Source organism: Lytechinus pictus, chromosome 12 (genome assembly GCF_037042905.1).
Source record: "Lytechinus pictus isolate F3 Inbred chromosome 12, Lp3.0, whole genome shotgun sequence".
NCBI classification, from domain to species: Eukaryota; Metazoa; Echinodermata; class Echinoidea; order Temnopleuroida; family Toxopneustidae; genus Lytechinus; species Lytechinus pictus.
Genome location: NC_087256.1, coordinates 30,414,447 through 30,434,207, shown reverse-complemented (window position 1 = coordinate 30,434,207; position 19,761 = coordinate 30,414,447). Strand labels below are relative to the sequence as shown.

At 35.9% G+C, this 19,761-nt stretch overlaps 1 protein-coding gene across 4 annotated transcripts in view; it reads left to right on the top strand.

Moving 5' to 3' along the window:
• LOC129272778 (uncharacterized) overlaps positions 1-18,306 on the top strand; it is a 28,473-nt gene extending 10,167 nt beyond the window's left edge. For 3 of the 4 annotated variants that reach the window (XM_064107333.1, XM_064107331.1, XM_064107330.1), the window contains exons 2-4: positions 6,663-6,910; positions 10,199-10,408; positions 15,632-18,306. In XM_064107333.1, coding sequence (XP_063963403.1) covers positions 6,793-6,910; positions 10,199-10,408; positions 15,632-15,825 — 522 coding nt within the window. In that variant the 5' untranslated portion in view covers positions 6,663-6,792 and the 3' untranslated portion in view covers positions 15,826-18,306. Of the gene's footprint in view, positions 1-909; positions 1,019-6,662; positions 6,911-10,198; positions 10,409-15,631 lie in introns of those variants that run through there. The other variant, XM_064107332.1, reaches the window with a different exon arrangement.
• Positions 18,307-19,761: the final 1,455 nt, after the last annotated feature.

The following is a 19,761-nucleotide window of genomic DNA, read 5'->3' as shown; positions in this document are numbered from 1 at the left end:
GAGAGTATATCTACATGTATATGGTTCAGGGGTACAGCCTGTATTTTCATGATTGATTGATTGATTGATTGATTGATTGATTGATTGAGTGAGTGAGTGAGTAAGTGAGTGATTGAGTGATTGATTGGTTAATTGATTTTACTAATTCACTTCTGTTACATTAATCTAATTTTATAAACATATATGATATAACTGACAGCCGATACACCCCCCTCCCCCTATAGGCCTAAGTTGTCAGACGGAACACTTGGAGTCAGTTAATTAGTTTTTACTCGTTTTTTTAGTGAGACTATATAGGCGCCGCTTTTCCGCGGCGGCGGCGTCAACACCAAATCTTAACCGAAGGTTAAGTTTTTGAAATGACAGCATACCTTAGAAAGTATATGGACCTAGTTAATGAAACTTGGTCATAAGGTTAATCAAGTATTACTGAACATCCTGCCTGAGTTTCATGTCACATGACTAAGGTCAAAGGTCATTTAGGGTCAATGAACTTAGACCATGTTGGGGGAATCAACATCAAAATCTTAACCTAAGGTTAAGTTTTTGAAATGTCATCATAACTTAAAAGATATATGGACCTAGTTCATGAAACTTAGACATTTATAAGAATCAAGTATCACTGAACATCCTGCATGAGTTTCACGTCACATGATCAAGGTCAAAGGTCATTTAGGGTCAATGAACTTTGGCCAAATGGGAGTATCTGTTGAATTACCATCATAACTTTGAAAGTTTATGGATCTGATTCATGAAACTTAGACATAATAGTAATCAAGTATCACTGAACATCCTGCGCAAGTTTCAGGTCACATGATTAAGGTCAAAGGTCATGTAAGGTCAATGAACTTTGGCCATGTTGGGGGTATTTGTTGAATTACCATCATATCTCTGTAAGTGTATTGGTCTAGTTCATAAAACGTGGACATAAGAGTTACCAAGTATCACTGAACATCTTGTGCGAGTTATAGTAGTTTTCAAAGTCAGCACTGCTGCTATATTGAATCGCGTGATGCAGGTGAGACCGCCAGAGGCATTCCACTTGTTTAAAGTGAACATTTATTTGTCATCAGGTTGTTTGTCATAGTTATTGCTGGATACGCTAGTGATATGGTTTTGTGTATTTTTCATTAATATAAGTTGTTTATTAAATTTGATTTATTATTTTGTTGATAACATGTAAATTGGATATCACTAAACGTGACAAGTTTTTCGTAAGTTTGCTATAAAATGACCCTTCAACGTATTAATCATTTTTATCGTTGTGGTTAGTGTAATTTTCAATGTATCTCTTCAGACCGGGCTAATACCAAATGAATGGAAGACTGCTAAAGTCACACCTATATACAAAAGTGGTGATAACCAGGATCCAAATAATTATCGTCCGATATCTATTATTCCCATCATAACTTAGGTTCTTGAAAGAGTGGTTCATGATCAACTCCATGCCCATTTTAGTGATAATGATCTGCTTGTAAAACAGCAATCTGGTTTTAGGAAAAACCATTCAACGAATACCGTACTTACCTATATTTTCTGATTATCTTCTGAAGCAAATAAACCATGGCCGTCTAACAGGTGTCGTGTATCTTGACCTAAAAAGGGCCTTTGACTCTGTCAGTCATGAATTGTTGCTAAAGAAACTTCCCTTCTATGGTGTTAAAGGCAGAGAGCTTACCTGGATTCAATCATACTTATCTGGAAGAACCCAACCTACAATTTTGTCAAAGGAACCTTGTCTGACATTACTAATGTCAAGACAGGTGTTCCGCAAGGTTCGATTATCGGACCTCTGTTGTCTTTAGTTATGGTGAATGATTTACCCAGCATTCTAGATAAATGTCACATTATGATGTATGCTGATGACACTATACTGTATCATAGTGCTCACAATATCAATGATATTGAATTAGTATTAAACAAAGAGCTTGAACTTGTGAATAAATGGCTGACATAAAACCATCTGAGGCTAAATTTTTCTAAAACGCAATACATGATTTTTGGATCCCCCAGGAAACTACCAACCTGTGATGATATTAACCTAGTTGTTAAAAACCATGTGCTTGAAAGAGTCAATAACTATAAATATCTAGGTGTATGGATAGATGATACCATGACTTGGCAAAAGAATGTAGAAGAATCAATGAAGAAGATTGGCTCACGGATAGATCTCCTCAGTAGGCTCAGAAAATACCTCACGATTGACAGTTCAAAAGTCTTTGCTAATTCACTTATATTACCATATACTTTGATTACTGTAGTAATTCTTGGAGCATGTGTGCACAGTATCTTAAGGATGACTTAATAAGACAGCATAAGAAAATGGCCCGTCTAATTCTAAAATTTGATTGTTCTACATCTATTGAAAAGGTGCTCCATAGACTCAAATGGGTTTCGATTGAAGAAAGGTGGAAATACCATAAATGTAAAACAATTTACACTATCCTTAACGGGGAAGCGCCAATATATCTCTCTGAACTCGTAGTAAGATCTAGTAATGTCCACTCGTACAGAACTAGAAACTACCATTCTTTGGAATCAGCTGGATAGTGGTACCCGAAGTACAGTTTCGAGGCAATCCTTCGCTACATCCTATTGGAGAGCGAGAAACTGCTAAATTAAAAATAACTACCCCTATCTGACTGCTTCCAGGGACGAGCAATCAAGTAAACAGAAAATTAATCAGTAAACATAATTATGATCATAGGGAATATATACTTATATGGATTTGCATATGCACAATATATATGTTGACTTTTGTTCTACATACACCATGTACATGTATTTCAGTATGTCTGTTTGTATGTCCTGCAGGTTTCTTGTCTCTTTCAACATATTTTCTTCCTTGTTTAATACTTTTTCATTGTTTGTATTTATCATATGTATGTATTTGTTACTTGTATGCAGGCCCCCAAGAAAAACAGTGCTTAGTTCACTGATGGGGTTACCCTGGGTAAACAAAACGAAATAAATAACATTTTGCCTCAAAAACGAAACCCGATATCTTCGTCCAAATAAAAGTCCATTTTCAAATTCATTGAACATTCAATCCACTTTTAATAGTGTAAACGTTCCTTTGACAAAAAACAACAACATGATTTTGTTTGAATAAGATATCAATGCAATAACAATACACATTTGTATATACTACCGAAGTGGACACAAAGACGAAAAGTTATTAGAACTAGACCCCAAAAAAGTCGGAATATGATGAGCAAGATCACAGAGGGATCATAATTAGCCAATGTTGAGGTTTAAAGATTATTTCATGCGCACCTCAATAGGCATATAATAATGCAACATTTTCTGTTTAATTATTTTCTTATTTTCTTGTGCCATTTTATATGCCATTTCTTATGAAAATGGAAATAAATGAATTCAATGGAAATCCAGGTTGAGCACTAGCGTAGAACATGAACATTATTATTGTGAAAAATAATTTACATTCTCATCACGTTCAGCTGCTGAAGTGGGAGCAAGTCAATTTGAATGGAATATTCACGTGTCATATTGGTCATATTAAATTTGTGAGTCTCAAAATGATTGCACGATTCACCCCGGGATTCACTTAGCCATTTCATTCTCGAGAAAAAATGTTTGAGGAAAGCATGACTTCCCAGCCGTTTGGGACTAAATTGCTGATATTCAATTCCACTTCAATTTTGATAAATGCATTCCTCCTACTGTCTGCTTCTTATATACTGCCGTTGCCACAGCCATAGTTTAATCGCTCTCTGCTGCGTCTACTGCTAATTGTATGTGCCATTATTATATAAAATTGAATGATATTACCATTATTGTTATTGTTGTTCTTATCTGATTATTTTTATTATTACCATGATTACGATTATCATTCTTATTGTTATTAGTGTAGTTACTATTATTACTCGAAGTAGGGCAATTCCATAAAATATGTAGCTCCGACCCCCGATATATGAGACCTTCATGTCCCTAATTTCTTGTTCTTTTGACAGTCTGTAATTAGTCTGCAGGCACAGACCCTGATTGGAACTTTGATCAATAAGTGTGCCTCCACGCAAAGACTAGCACATACAAAACTTGCTGTTCCTGAGCGAGAGAGCCTTCAGTACACAAGGCATGAGTAGGCTGCACATTCAGACCCTTAACTCGAGTGAAGGGTTTGCCCAGCAGACTAGTCTGTAATGTTCTCAAAGGACCATGACTTGGTCAGTTTATGAAGTGAAGTAAAACTTTAGAAAAATGAGGATCGGACGTACAAAAAGGTTTATCATTTTATGGAATTGCTCAGTAGTGTATTAGTAGCAGTAGGCCTAGTAGTAGTTGTACTTAGTGTTAACATTATTATTGTTATGGTTATGATGATGATGATAATTTTATATCATCCATAACATTATCATTATGATCATAGTTTTGTTATGATCCTTAGTATTGTCATTTGTTTTTGTTGCTATCTTTTATTCTAAAATTGATATTTCACTTGATTGCCATTGTTGTTCTATACCCCTGGAAAATATATGCACATAATTTAATTTCATAATTGTAACTGCCTCATGCCTCACTGAGGGGTACCTAGCTACTATCTACTGCATATCGTGTTATGATTGACAGGAAAAATGTTATCATACTGGATTAGGGTTTTCCATTACATTAAGCCGGCTTGCATGCACAAGAATGTTTACATTGTGTCACGCACACTGTGCATATCCGTTGGCGGGAAACTGATATCATTTTGCAAGCCTCATCCCGATTCGGTTTGTTTTTATTTTGTGTGTGTGTTAAAGGATCTGTTTGGTATTTTCGAGAACTAAAATATTATCATTATGATCATGAGAATATCTTTGACATTGATGTAGAAAAATGTCATTCATGGCCTAAACCCCCTATCCATCATCAGGCTTCGTGATTAAGTTAGTGTGTGAGGCGTATGTGTGTGTGTGTGTGTCAGTGTGCCTTTCTACCCCAGTATTCATTTATGTTTATATGTGAACCAAGAATGTTTACATTGTGTCACGCACACTGTGCATATCACTACAAAGTTTATTGTTCATATTTCAAGTATTTAAATGGGATGCTACCAAATTCATTTCAAAATGTTTATACTTTGAATAAAACTATTTATGATTACCCCACCCGTAATTCTTCTAATTTACATTTAGTCAATCCAAAACTACGTATTGCCCAGAGATCCGTTAGACATCATGGTCCTGACCTTTGGAATCCTCTCCCAGACTCAATTAAATTATTTTGCTCCCTACACTCATTCAAAGCTAAAGTTAAGGTCATGTTACTATCGGAATATGTAAAGTAAACTTTCTTGTGTCATAATCGTGTTCTATTATTCCTTTTCCATCATCATTATCATTATTTCCACCACCACCACCGTCACCACTATCACCACCACCACCATCATCATCATCACCATCATCGTTATCATTATCATCATCATCACCATCATCGCTTTCATCATCATCATCATCATTTATCATTATCGGTTTTTTTTCTTGATTATATATTATATCAAGTGTTGGCTTGTTAGATTTTTTTCTTCTCTTTTTTATATTATACTTAATTGATACTTTAATAATTCGTCATTATCCATTCTGCTCATAATATGATTATATGGTTAATATATGTTTCGGTTTGTCATATTTTCAAGCATTTTTTGTGTGCTTACAATGGCAATCCATCTTCTGCTATTAATTTTATGCTAAATGATATTTGCGTGATTTATTGTCAATATATATTTGTTGTATCTATGTTATACTAAATTTTTATGTAGAAGAAAAATCAAATCAAATCAAAACCAGCCACCAGGTCATCACTGGGTCAAGGTTAAAGGTCAATTCAGGTCAATTTACTTAGTAAGTTATAAATGATATCTGATAAATATATTTAAAAAGTTTTTGATAAAATTTATGTTTAAACCTATTTGACATGTTTGAATAATATCACAAATCACATAAGATTGACAGAATTTTACCAGAACAAGGTCAAAGGTCAATTGAGGTCAGTTCATTGTGATTAACATATTTCTTTCATTATGTAAGAAGGATCATTTTGGTCAATTCTAATGAAACTTGTATATGGGATAGCTAGATCTATCTGAATATAAATAAATTACAATGAAAGTGCATTTGCCAACTGAAGGTCAATGGTCATTGGAGGTCAGTGAATTCAGTCTATTAATCATACAGAATATCAAAAATAATGAATAAAATTTAAGATCACTCGATCAAGGTGAAAGGTCGTTTTATTTTAAAAAAAAAGCTCGGATACAAACTGTTGTTTCCTTCTCATTTCAAAAGTAAGTAATCATACCCATTCATATTTTTCATGTGTACAGTAGGCCTATATAAGCATGTTTTCACGTTAAAAATAATTATCCAATATCTATATTAATATTTAGAGCACTATGGGAAATCTAAGGGTATATACCAACATATTCTAAGACAAATAAGAGGGACATTGAGGCTGGTCAACAGGCCCGGTCAACAGGGCATCAAGGATCGGGACCACAAAGCTAGGGGTTGGGGCAACTGCCCCAAGCTGATTGAATTCGTTGAAATCTGAGAAAATATAAACATCAACAAAACAGCATCTTTACCATTATTTATGCTTTTCAGTGATGCCATGAATAATTATCTATTCCCCTTTTGCCCTGAAATTACACCCTTTCACAGAGAGTTCATCACCGGGAAACATCGGGTTGCACGGGTGATGAATACTTAATGGAGCAGAGAGAAAATCTGGTCGTGCCGATGACTACATGAATAATCCAGCCATTAGGTGCACGAACACGGTCCTGCTATCATGGCGAGTGATTCCACGAGCTGCTTGCTCGCCGTCATTATCCTGTCCGTTGTCGGGAGCGGCGTGGCGTCCGCCTGCAAGTGTGTGGATCCCCCGACGGTGTGCACGGGCAATTTCGGTAAGATACATTTTCAAGTGGTGATCGTCATCAGCATGGTATACTATAAGGTGATATTAGGAGAGCAATGGCTTGCAGATATATCGTGTGCATGTGTCAGAGATAAGCTTCATGGCTGTTAATATTACTTGTTCAGTTGTGTTATTTCTTGGTCTTGTCATCAAACCTCTCCCGCCCTTATTTCTTTCCGAAGCATATTTTCCTCAAATACCATTTTATTTCAGGGTCGATGCAACCATGGACCTATAGGTCCATGATGCAACGTTGGCAAGTGTTTAAAAATGCTTATTTGGCCTATTTATCCTTCGATGATTATTCTATTGTGATTGTTTTTTTTTTTTATGTGATTATATTATTTTAGCACAAAGCACTTCAAGCGTATATAGGGTAGCCAGCTGTATGGGGGCAGATGCCCCCAACAAAATGTCGAACGTGGAAAATCATAATTAAGAGACATGTCTGGGTTGATAACCATTTATGAATCTTAATTCTGTTCAAAAGAATTTCTATTGCAACTTTTGTTCGAAACAGAAATGTATGAGCCTGTCAGTGGCCCCACCAAGCCACAATGTCTTGGGAAATAATTAGCGATTAAATATTTTATAAGGATGGTTATAGAGTCTCATTGAAGATGATGTATGACCCCGGGGTATGACATTGGAGGATGTAGCAGCCTATATACTTTACCTGTCCAATTTTATTTCCAGCGAAACTAGCTCAAGGAGTCGTTGTGCATAATAATGTTGATTTGTATAGGTTTGCTTACGACCCCCGAAGCTGCCTTCCCCCCCCCCCCAAAAAAAAAAAAAAGAGAGAGAAATTTACGATGAATGTTTGTTTGTTGTCCCGTCAAGTAGATTTTACATGATTTGATTATTACATAATAAAAACAAATTTGCCAGGCCACCTGTTCCCCTGCTCCCTCCCTCTTTAAAATCAGAATAAGGTAACGGTTCTATACACCTACCGCTGAGTGAGGATTAAAACTCCACTAATACATGTAATACGGGTGACATTTTGTACCCCTCTCCCCCTAATAACGGGGTTTGTCCAGGGCCAAGAAACTATTTTTGGAATAGGATGTTAACTGTCGAAGTTTGATGCTCATAAAGTCTGTATCTTTTCGCCAACCCCGTCGCACAAAACGGATCTATTCTTAAATTAAACAATGAATGATTGTAACCTTTCCGCCAAGTCGGATAAGAGGTGTGCGAATTTGAACAGCTTCCACCGCACATTCCCTTCGGAACCAAGTCTGAGGCCTGCCCCTCCCCCCCCCCCCCCCTCGAGCAGAGGATGCCTCATCCTTCAAATATCCATGGATGTGCACTGAATGATAATGACCCCATACTCAACAGGCAACGTTTTCCCGCCATAATGTAAGTGCCCCGGGCCTCCGTCATTATAACTGTCACTACAAATTCTTCTTTTCACCAATTATTGTTATCTTTATTTGCTTGCTATTTACGGCTGTCACATTCCTACCTCATAATATTTTAGATTTGCTTGAGTTGAATATGTTTAAAGCTCAAGTCCACCCCGGAAAAACGTTGATTTGAAGAAAAAGAGAAAAATCAAAAAAGTATAACACTAAAAATTTCATCAAAATCGGATGTAAAATAAGAAAGTTATGACATTTTAAAAGTTTCGCCTAAAGTTTCGCCTATTTTTCACAAAACAGTTATTTGCACAACTCAGTGATAAGCAAATGAGAGAGTCGCTGATGTCCCTCACTCACTATTTATTTTGTTTTTTATTGTTTGAATTATACAATATTTCGAATTTTACATATTTGACAATTATGGACCCTCATGTTAGAACAAAAAATGTTCAAACAATGATAATTACACATGTTCAGGAAGGAATAAAACTTATTTCACTTGACGAGGAGAAAATTTGAATATTTCATATTCCATGTAATGAAATACAAAAGAAATAGTGAGTGGATGATGTCATCAGTCTCCTCATTTGCATACTGACCACGATGTGAATATAACTATTACGTGAAATTAAGCAAAAACTTTAACATGTCATAACTTTCTTATTTTACATCTGATTTTGATGAAATTTTCAGTGTTATGTTTGTTGGATTTTTCTCTTTTTGTTTAAATCAACATTTAATTTGGGTGGACTTGTCCTTTAATCATTGTTGTTACAATTTATTCCATTGGGGTGAGTTTATTTTTTGTAGGATATAGTATGTTTTCCTTTGCTTTATCTCAATGATGTTTTTAAGGGTTTTTCGATTCTGCTTTTTGTGAATTTTGATGAAGTTTAATGTCCCCTCCCTTTGTTTCCCACTTTTTATATAGTGTTTCCATTTTATATTTCAACAATTTCTTATTTTATTTCCTTTGTATGATTTGCTGTTTTGTATTCTTATTTGATTTCATAAATCTTATAGCTCCAAAGCTTCTCTATTTCGAAACTTAAAAAAGATAAATAGAATAAATATTATTCTGATGAAAGATTGATTTTTTATTAGTTATTAGATTTCTTCTGTAAGGGGAAAGATACAAAGTAGGAGAAAATATAAAGAAAACCTGCATGCTTCGTCAACAATTGAGAAGTGCGTGAAGACGAAAAATTATGTAATAGTATTCAAACAATTAACGATTTGATCGAAGCATGGAGCTAGTTAGTAGCTCCATGATCGAAATAATACTATAATATGTCTTCATGAAAACAGATGAAATCAATATGCATTGGTCCTTCGGAGGGGACCTTAAGCCGTCGGTCCTCTGGTTGCTTGCTTACAAGCATTCATGCTTTCTTAGCAATCAGGTAAAAAAATCACCACCAACTCACCACCAATTGTTAGCCCTCATGATGGTGAAAATATTTACATCATATTTTCAAAAGAGTCCCAAATTGTATGATGATCATGTGATCATAAGATGCAGCAATGCAAATTATAACCCCCCCCCCCCCAGCACTGATCATTTGTGCTTATTATTTCTGGTAATAACCATCATGCTCGTCCCTCTGTAAACAAAACAATATGACTGTTCAACTGTTTAGGCCTATATGTTTACGTATATTTTGTATAACGCACATATTTTACTATTTTAAAGGAAGTTTCTCGTTCGCCTGCGCTTCACAGCAATAATCATTTTGCTTACGCCCCCTCCATCCTTTTCTTCGTCCCATCTCCCTCCTATCCCTTCATCCCCTCTCTCTCCTCCCTCTCCTTGTTTACCCCCTTCCCCTCCCTCCCCTCTTTCCCCCTCCCCCTCCATTTCTTTAACCTCTCCTCCCCCTTTTCCCCTTTCTGTGAGGAACCTGCAGCTCTTCGTGGAAGAATCACCAACTCCTCTGGAAACCAAACCGAACACGACGACATCATCTACACCGTCAATGTATCGGAAGTATTACGCCATCCTTCATCTCGCAATGTTCAAAGTCCAGAATCTAACTCACTCATCATCATCACGACAGGGAGTCATTCGTGTGGATACCCCGATCTACAGACGGGAGAAATATATTTCATCGCCGGTGGTAGGTTATTTCTTTATGATATAAGATTTTATTGAAACGAATCAAACATAATTACAAACAAATTTCAGTATTTACAAGTGTTCATTTTGCTCAATTACATTTGATTAAAAGAATAATAATTTTTGGTCCAATTCGATCAACAAAATGTATTTGCATTTTGAAATTAGAGTATGATAGAACAGCAAGGGTCCTAATATTTACCCCTGTGGTACCACAACGCAACAATGATATTTTGCACTATGTTATCGATTCGCAGGTTTAAAACTTAACTTGAAATTGATTTTTACATTTTACAAGCGCGGACATTTTACTCTAATTTCTAAGTTTGTTTGTTTTTTAAGAACACATGTGAAAGCTAAATACATAACTCTTCATATGTCCTTCATTTTGCAGATCCCTCTTTTTTTTTATCAAGTTATCAACCATTTAGGACATTCGCACATTTTTTGGGGGAACCTCTGTAAGTGTGCTGATGGGGGAAAAACCAATCATAGTATAGATCCCATTTCAGACATTTCAATCAAGCAGTAATTACAGGCTCTAATGTGCATTTGTGCGTGAATTGCACTGCATGATTATGGATCGTGCATATTTCATACATTGTATGTTGAATATAGACTATAAGAACAATATCTTAATTTTTCTTTGGGCGACCACCGATCCCCCCCCCCCCCAATCACTTTGATGACCTACCGGTAGACAACCCTAACACGCATTTTGTTCAAAGTTTTATTTGATTTATTTAATTCCAAAGCCTTTTAACTTGGAAAACATTGAATTAAAAAAAACCATGCAATTCAAGATATTAAGACAATGAAATAACATGTACTTGTGTATTGAATCGTATAAAAATAAAAGTAGAATGGTATTTTGTACAACTGTTTTGTACATAACTCTTCATACGACCTTCCTTTTGCAGATCCCTCTTTTTTATCAAGTTATCAACCATTTAGGACATTCGCACTGCCCCCCCCCCCTCCCTTAAAATATGAAATTGCATTTAGGCTGTGAAAAAAAAATCGTACAGAAAACAATTCTGAGAGAGGGGGTAGTGATCAGAAGGGCGTCAGAGGAAATAATTATCTTTTGTGTTTGGGGGACGCAACAATAGATCCCCCCTCCCATGAACAAAGGATAGTCCTCTGCGCCGACGCCCATGGTGGTGTGTTTTTAATTTTTACTTATATTCTTTGTCATTTTCCTTATTTTTGTGTTGCAATTTATCCTAAACAACAATTTGTGTAGCATTTTTCTGTTATTATATTTTTTAAGTATAATGACCTAAATCTCAATCCTCTAAAACTAAAAAAAATCAATCAGTTATACGATGAAGAGATTTGTTTCTTAATCCACTTGAGTGAATTGTCTGTATTTATATCCGTTACCATCATCATCAAATTTCTAACATGATATTATAACTGATGGTGTTGTTATTGTTATAATTATGATTGTCATCATCACCACCATCCGCCACCACTGACTGCCATCATCATCATCACCATCATCATCATCGTCGTCACCATCATCATCACCATCATCATCACCATCATCATCATCCATCATCATCATCACCACCACCACCACCAACATTTATTGATGCTGTTTACTCTAGTCTTTTCATTATCTCTGAATATGATATCATTGCGCATAGCCCACCGCATAGAATTCATGAGAGGGTTATTAAATCGATTTCAAACCACAACTTTAACAAACGCTGCGAAATATACACCACCATCCTCATAATTATACTCACTCGCATCGTATAACAGTAATGGCATATCATTTTCCCAGAAATGGCACGGATGCGCTCTTATATACATATATGTATTGATGTATCCTTTATATACAGATATATACTTCTCATTTCCCAAGAAAACTACGTGTCCATTAAAGGGGTACTCCAGGCTGAAAATATTTATATCTAAATAAATAGAGTAAAATTCACAGAGCAAATTGCTGAAAATTTCATCAAATTTGGATAACAAATAACGAAGTTATTGAAATTTAAAGATTTGCTTTATTCCGGTGAAACAGTTCTAGGCATATCTTCATGAATAATCATTAGGTGGGCTGATGATGTCACATCTCCACTTTCCTTTTTCTTATCTTATTACATGAAATCATATTTGTTTTATTTTTCATGAATGTGTAAATGATGTGTCTCTATTATGACGAAATAAGTTGCAGCAATAAATAACGAATGCACTTAATCAGTTTTCAATCCAATTGTTTTAGTTCTTGGTAGAAAATAATTTGAATAAACCTTATTTCATATAATAAAATACAAGAACAAGTGGGGATATGACATCATCAGCCCACCCAATGAATATTCATGAAGACATGCCTCGTACTGTTTCAGATATACTGTTTGATATATAAATATCTTCAGCCTGGACCATCCCTTCAATGGAACCGTCAAGCTACAAGAAAGTATTAAGAAATGTGAGATAAACGAGATTGCTCAATCCAGCTGATGCCTATATGCTCACATTCGCACCTCTGTAAGTGTGCTGATGGGGAAAAACCAATCAGAGTATAGATCCCATTTCAGACATTTCAATCAAGCAGTAATTACAGGCTCTAATGAGCATTTTTGCGAGAATTGCACTGCATAAATATGTACCGTGCATATTTCATACATTGGATATTGAATATAGACTATAAGAACAATAGTTTAATTTTTCTTTGGGCAACCACCGATTCCCCCTCCCCCCATCACTTTGATGACCCACCGGCAGACAACCCTAACACGCATATTGTTCAAAGGTTTATTTGATTTCACTCAAATACAATTATTAATCTCAACTCAACACAACTTATAATCAAGTTCATTTTTATTTAATTCCAAATCATAAAGATAACTTGGAAAACATTGAATAAAAAACCATGCAATTCAAGATATTAATTAAAAAAAATAACATGTTAGAATTATTGTATAAAAATAAAAGTAGAATGGAATTTTGTACAAATGTTTTGTACAACACACAGAGTCGCGTCAAGAAAGCCCCCATTATAAATGACAAAATAAAAAATAAAAATGTTTTTTTTTAAGATGGAGAACAATTTTAATCAATGATAGGCCTATCTTTGAATAAATATAAATTGCGCCCTGTAGGCTACTAAAACCCAGAACAAAGACTTTTTATAAAGATCCGAAATTCAGAAGACAGACGAGTTCAACTTATCAATGCATGAATCTCAGATTAAAAAATATTTTAATGATTTGCAGTAACTCGACTGTAATACATAACGCACAGAGCAAAATATGATTATTGCATCCATTTCAAGAAGATAATTAGCTAACAAAATAAGTGTATGAGCCTGTTTCCCATTATAGTTTAAATTCATGTTCGTAGAAAAACAAACTTTTAAGACATTAGGCACAGAAAATGTATTTAAGCAATGGCAGACAATCAGAAAATATACTTATGCATCCAAATAAAAGAAAGTACACTGAGCGAAACCTTTCTACCATCAGTACACCACTTATCTAATGTCCCGGGTCTAATGATCCGCCACGTATTAGTCATCAGTGGCCAGATGGGATAGAGATGGAAAATTATACTTTTTGCGACGACAGAGTTCACATTATGCTAAGGCGGTACCGAGTTTTTTGTTTTGTATATATAGGATGGGGCAAGATAATCTAATAACAGCGACTTTTTTTTCAATGAAAATACGGTGGTCGAATGACCCAATCATCTCTTATCCAATACTTTTTTTTTCTCCAATTCGTTGAGGGGGAATCACTTGTCTTGAAAAATATATAATAGAGGTGGTCGACCGGTCCCTCCCCACCCCTATTTCACCGCCTCGTTACAGATACATGTAGGTCGAAAGTTTTATCTTCTGCATTTCGGCGGTCATCTTCCGATTCGGAGATGACCGGAATGGTGAATAATTTTTTGTTGTGAAAAAAAATGTGAATAGATAGATAGGCCCTTTGTTGTCTCAGTTTCATAAAGTGGGACGGTGTCATGAATTCTGCTTAGAATATTTCTTTTGTTTAGTTTATACCATTATTTGTAAGAGGGAAACTCCTTTATTTGTGTTATGAAATAATTTTTTCTCTGATACTATTGGAAAAAAAAATTTGTCACTATTTAGAAACGTGGAAATTTGATGAAATACATCATCGATACTGATGGTATTACGTTATTGCCCCACAGGCTGTTCTACGGCGGCCAGGGGGCGAACGTCCTTACGTTTTTTTTTTTTTTTTTTTTTTTTTTTTTAATTGAGAAGAAAAGAGGAATACAATGGAAGAGAGAAGAAAGCTCGACATCTTAAAGGTCAAGTCCACCTCAGAAAAATATTGATTAGAATCAATAGATAAAAATCAGACAAGCACAATGCTGAAAATTTCACCAAAATCGGATGTAAAATAAGAAAGTTATGACATTTCAAAGTTTCGCTTATTTTTCACAAAATAGTTAATATATGAACGAGTCAGTTACATTCAAATGAGCTAGTCGATGATGTCACTCACTCACTATTTCTTTTGTTTTTTATTGTTTGAATTATACAATATTTCAATTTTTACGAATTTGACAATTTGGACCTCCTTGCCTGAACCACAAAAATGTTTAAATAATGGAATTACACGTGTTCAGGGAGGAATGAAACTTTATTTCACCTGACAATGACGAGAAAATCAAAATATTTCATATTTCATGTAATAAAATACAAAAGAAATAGTGAGTGAGTGATGTCATCGGTTCCCTCATTTGCATACCGACCGAGATGTGCAAATAACTGTTTTGTGAAATGAAGCGAAACTTTAAAATGTCATAACTTTCTTATTTTACATCCGATTTTGATGAAATTTTCAGCGTTATGCTTGTTGGATTTTTCTCTTTTTATTCAAATCAAATTTTGTTTGGTTGGACTTGTCCTTTAAAGAGAAGTATTAATCGCACGGCAATTCTATATGACCCCTGTAATTCAACTTTTAAAAACATACCCCGTCTCCCCCCATCAAAAAATCATGGTGCCGCCCCGATTACAACTCCCCCTTCCCCTCCCCCGCAGTTGTGGGGAGGGGACGGTAAAGGCGTGATTTTGGTATGTCCAAGAATGCATTAATTATGTTCTTAATTGTCTAACCAAACTAAACCTTTCCATCCTGATTTAATTTTTTTTTATGCATATAAACAAGAATAGGGTCCAATACTTCTTTTACTTTTTTTATTTCTGCATCTTTTTATTTTATTTGTAATACAGATTTCCAGGCACCTTCAACCTACACACTAGCGAAATGTGCTGGATTGGTCAGCAGTTATGACTCGCACGGAAATATCCCCAATACAGACAATGATATACAGACTTGTTCGGCTTGCATGGCCGCAGTTTCTTGCATCACATTTATCATCTGTCTCTTTTTCTATGGATTTTCAACGATATACCTCGTCAGTTGATGTACTCATCAAAAGTGTGTTTATAAAAAGTGTCTGAAATGAAGACTTCGATGATATACTGGGGCGTCGCCATAAAGCCCATTCGCCATCCGGATTTTTCAACAAGAAAACAAGGCCCCAGCGACGCCCCTTTGTGATTATTGTCTTTAAACGTCTCCTTACTTTGTATTTGTACATTATAATGAGTGAAACAATTTTATGTTTTATGTATGTTAGAATGCATAGTAAAAAACAATATATTCATATTTAGCTATTTAGTGTTAGCAATTTAGGTTGTGACGTGCTATACGACGATATCATGCAGCACACTAAACAATAAACAGACTGTAGGAGGTAGGAAGCAGCCTTGCTGGACGCCATTCACGCATCCCAAATTCTCCAGTAAGGTTATTGATTAAACTAGTAATTAAAACGGGTATGGTTGATTATAAATAATTGATTGTAAATACAGAGTCAAACGCATTATACAGGGAATGTAAGCGTTGGTCAGTGGCGGATCCAGGGAGGGGGCACAGCCGGCCCGTGCCCCCTCCCCTTTGAGAGCCATAATCAAAATTTATAATATAAATATACCGTTTTACCCGAGTGTGCCCCTTCCCCCCCTTTGAAAGTGAGGACCTTTTTTTTTGCTTGTCAAATTTTCGTCAGGAAGATGTGCCCCCCCCTTCAAAATCCTGGATCCGCCCCTGGCATTGGTAATTTATACCTAGTCATTGTTGCATTGCTCCAATGGATTAAAATCTATAAATAAATGTATAAATAAATTAATAAACATGCTAAGAAATTTTGAACCCTAAATGAAACTCTTTGGGGGATTTAATCTTACACCCTAAGCGAAAAAGATGCTAAAATACACCTTTTTATTATTTCGCACCAAGATCGTTTGCCCCTAAAAAGTCAAACCTTTTACCTTTTAAGGTGTATATAATACTTGACATTATTACATGGTTCACCTCTGCATCCTAGTGGGTGCTTAATATAGCTAACTGCACCCTTAAAGGTGCTCAGATGAGCATAATTACAGCTATTGTGCCAACCCCTAAAGTTCAAATTTGAACCCCTATTCTTGAATAAATGAATAAAACGCTAAAAATCAACGTGGAAGGTATCTGCGTCTATATTGTTTTACTTCGACAGTTGAACGTCCTCAAAGATAACACACTTTATTTTATAACCTGTACTGTTGCGTTTTATATTATAGTGCTTTACCCGTATTTCAATTTTTATAATGTAAGTATAGTTCTCTTTTTTCCGAAGGTTCGAACTTGAGGATCGATATATCGAAGGTCCGTCAGTCCTAAAGTTCGTTGACGTTGATCTGAAGTTTCGTTAATCCCAAAAGGAAATATTCTACGTTAATTCGAAAATGAAATAAGCTTAATTAAGTTCATTAGTCATTACCATTGAACATTACTTTATGGTCGGAATGTTATTGAAACTAGTTGCATTCAAAATCAAAGAACTGTCAGAATAATGCCACATTGTGTTTAGATTATAAACGAACTCTTTTTCATTTTCGGACTAACGACCGAATATTGGTGTATGCATTTTGCATGTTCCAGAATAACGAACGATGTGGAAACTCAAGCTATACCAATAAATCGGGGTGTTTTTCAATCAATCCCTAAACGCCAGAATGCAGTAAATGCGACTATAAGACTATAAAGAGGCGACAGCCCTCGTGATTTTTTGTTGTGTGTGAAAATGGGAAGAGAATATAAATAAGAAAATGGGGGAAGAGAGAGTAAAAGATGGTATATGCTACTTTCAGTCGGGCTAAACTAGTTTGGTCCAAGTTTTCTATTGTCTTGGTGTAATATTGTCATAAGCTCCAACGACTACTTGCATACATGCCTATTTCGTGAGATTAGTTTGTTCATCGGGGGGGGGGGGGGGAGGGGGGCAATAAGACGCACTTCCATTGGTTGATGTACAAAATACGACCCCCCCCCCCAGATTTAATAATAACCACTCGGGAGAATTACCACTTAGTCTTTTAGCATGTTTGGAGTAGTAACCATTTTTATTTTTTTTTTATTTTAGTATAGAACACGGGTTAGCAAGCCTTTATTTTAAACCAAAAGGAAATTAGATGAAATGGAAAATAAGCAAACTAGTTGATTTAGATAAAATTCAGTAAGACCACGTTGACCAAGTCACCGAGATGAAATGCATTTCAATAAAGAAGAAATGGCCTGCAGATGAACTAGAGGTATACGTCATTTCCCCCCATCTGAATATAATAGCAGTGTAAAGTTTCACGACCCAAAATTTATTTTTTGTAATCTTCTGTATTATTTTCCAGTCGTATTTTACTAGAACAGAGTTATTTCTGACTAGAATATACGTCAGAAATGTGACTAGACATAGATAGGCCTGTCAGTTGCACCTAGCTGACTACTGATCTAGTCAATTTGACTGATTTGTTTTAAGACTATAGCACGTTGTTAGTCACTCCGTATTAAATACTTGTGCAGAGTTTCTGAATGATATTCCATTTGAATTCATTATATCGTCCTCTTAATATAATAAGAAATAATCATGCAAGCATGCCCCGGTGCATGCTGGGGATAATACTATAACGGAAGTATGCCTATATTGAGAATAAGACAAAGGCCTAAACTTGAAATAGAGCAAAGCATTAAAAAATCTTAATTTTCATTTTGTTTCTCTATTTCACCCCCCCCCCCAAAAAAAAAAAAAAAAAAAAATGGGTACAGTGAAAATGAATACAGTCATTCATGTGATATTGATGAAATGCTTGCTTGCATTTGAGAGGGTTAAAACATTTTCAAAATATTGCAATCAAAATGGAAAAGAGGCTCCCCCCCCCCTGAGAAAATTCATCCGCTGTCGATGAGTAAATGCATAAAAACCAGAATGCAATGGAAAATGAGAGAGGAATCAAGGAGAAACGAGTAGAAATTAAAGGCAGAAATTAAGAGTGATCAGGCCTAAATTAAGTGAAAATTAATGAGTGTGTACTAGTATATAGCGCATGTATCCGCATTGCTATAATTTATATAGGTGCTCGAGGCGCTCCTATATTACCCCGGCTAAGCTAGTGCGCACATCTTTTTGAGGAATTATTTCCTGCCGGTACCCATTTACCTTACCTGGGTTGAGTGCAGCTCAATGTGGGTAAATTTCTTGCTAAGGGAAAACACGCCATGGCTTGGAGTCGAACCCACGTCCTTCAGATTGAAAGACGAGAGTCTTAACCACTAGACCACGACGCCCCCAAAACACGTGGTGCTGCATGGGAATAACTATAGGCCAATGTATAAAAGAATTGACACAGAAATGAGAAAAGGTGTTTATTAGCGTACTTTGTAAAAATTGTCTTGAGAAGTGGCATGGCCCCGGGAAGGGGGTATCAAAAAATTTCCTTGGGGGTGCTGCGTGCATTATTCTCCATAATTATGCATAGTGGAAGAGCCGTGGTCTAGTGGTTCTGACTCTCGCCTTGTAAACAGAGGGTCGCGTGTTCGAATCCCACCACGGAATACACTGTAAAAAATATATTGGGTAAAATTTTAACCAGCCGCGAGGGTAATTAAGTGTCCAACCAATTTAGGGCAGTATTTTACCCAATACGGGAAGCATATTGTCCAGTAAGGTTAAAAAATAAGCTGCAATTACTGAGAATGGGCAAAATTTTCATCACACTGGATAAATGAAAATGCCCCAAAGAAATGCCCAATGTTGGTTGGACACATAATCACCCTCATGGAGCATTTTACCCATTATATATAGTGTCCTTTGGCTAGTCTGCTATGCAGACTCTGAATGGCTCGTGAGGTGGGATCTGCTGGTTTGCGAAGCAAACCAGCCTGGAAGGGCGAGCGAAGCGAGCCACATCTGCAGCCTCAGTAGACCTAGTCTGCTATGCAGACTCGTTGAATCAGCCGAGGTACACACACTGCAGATGTGCAT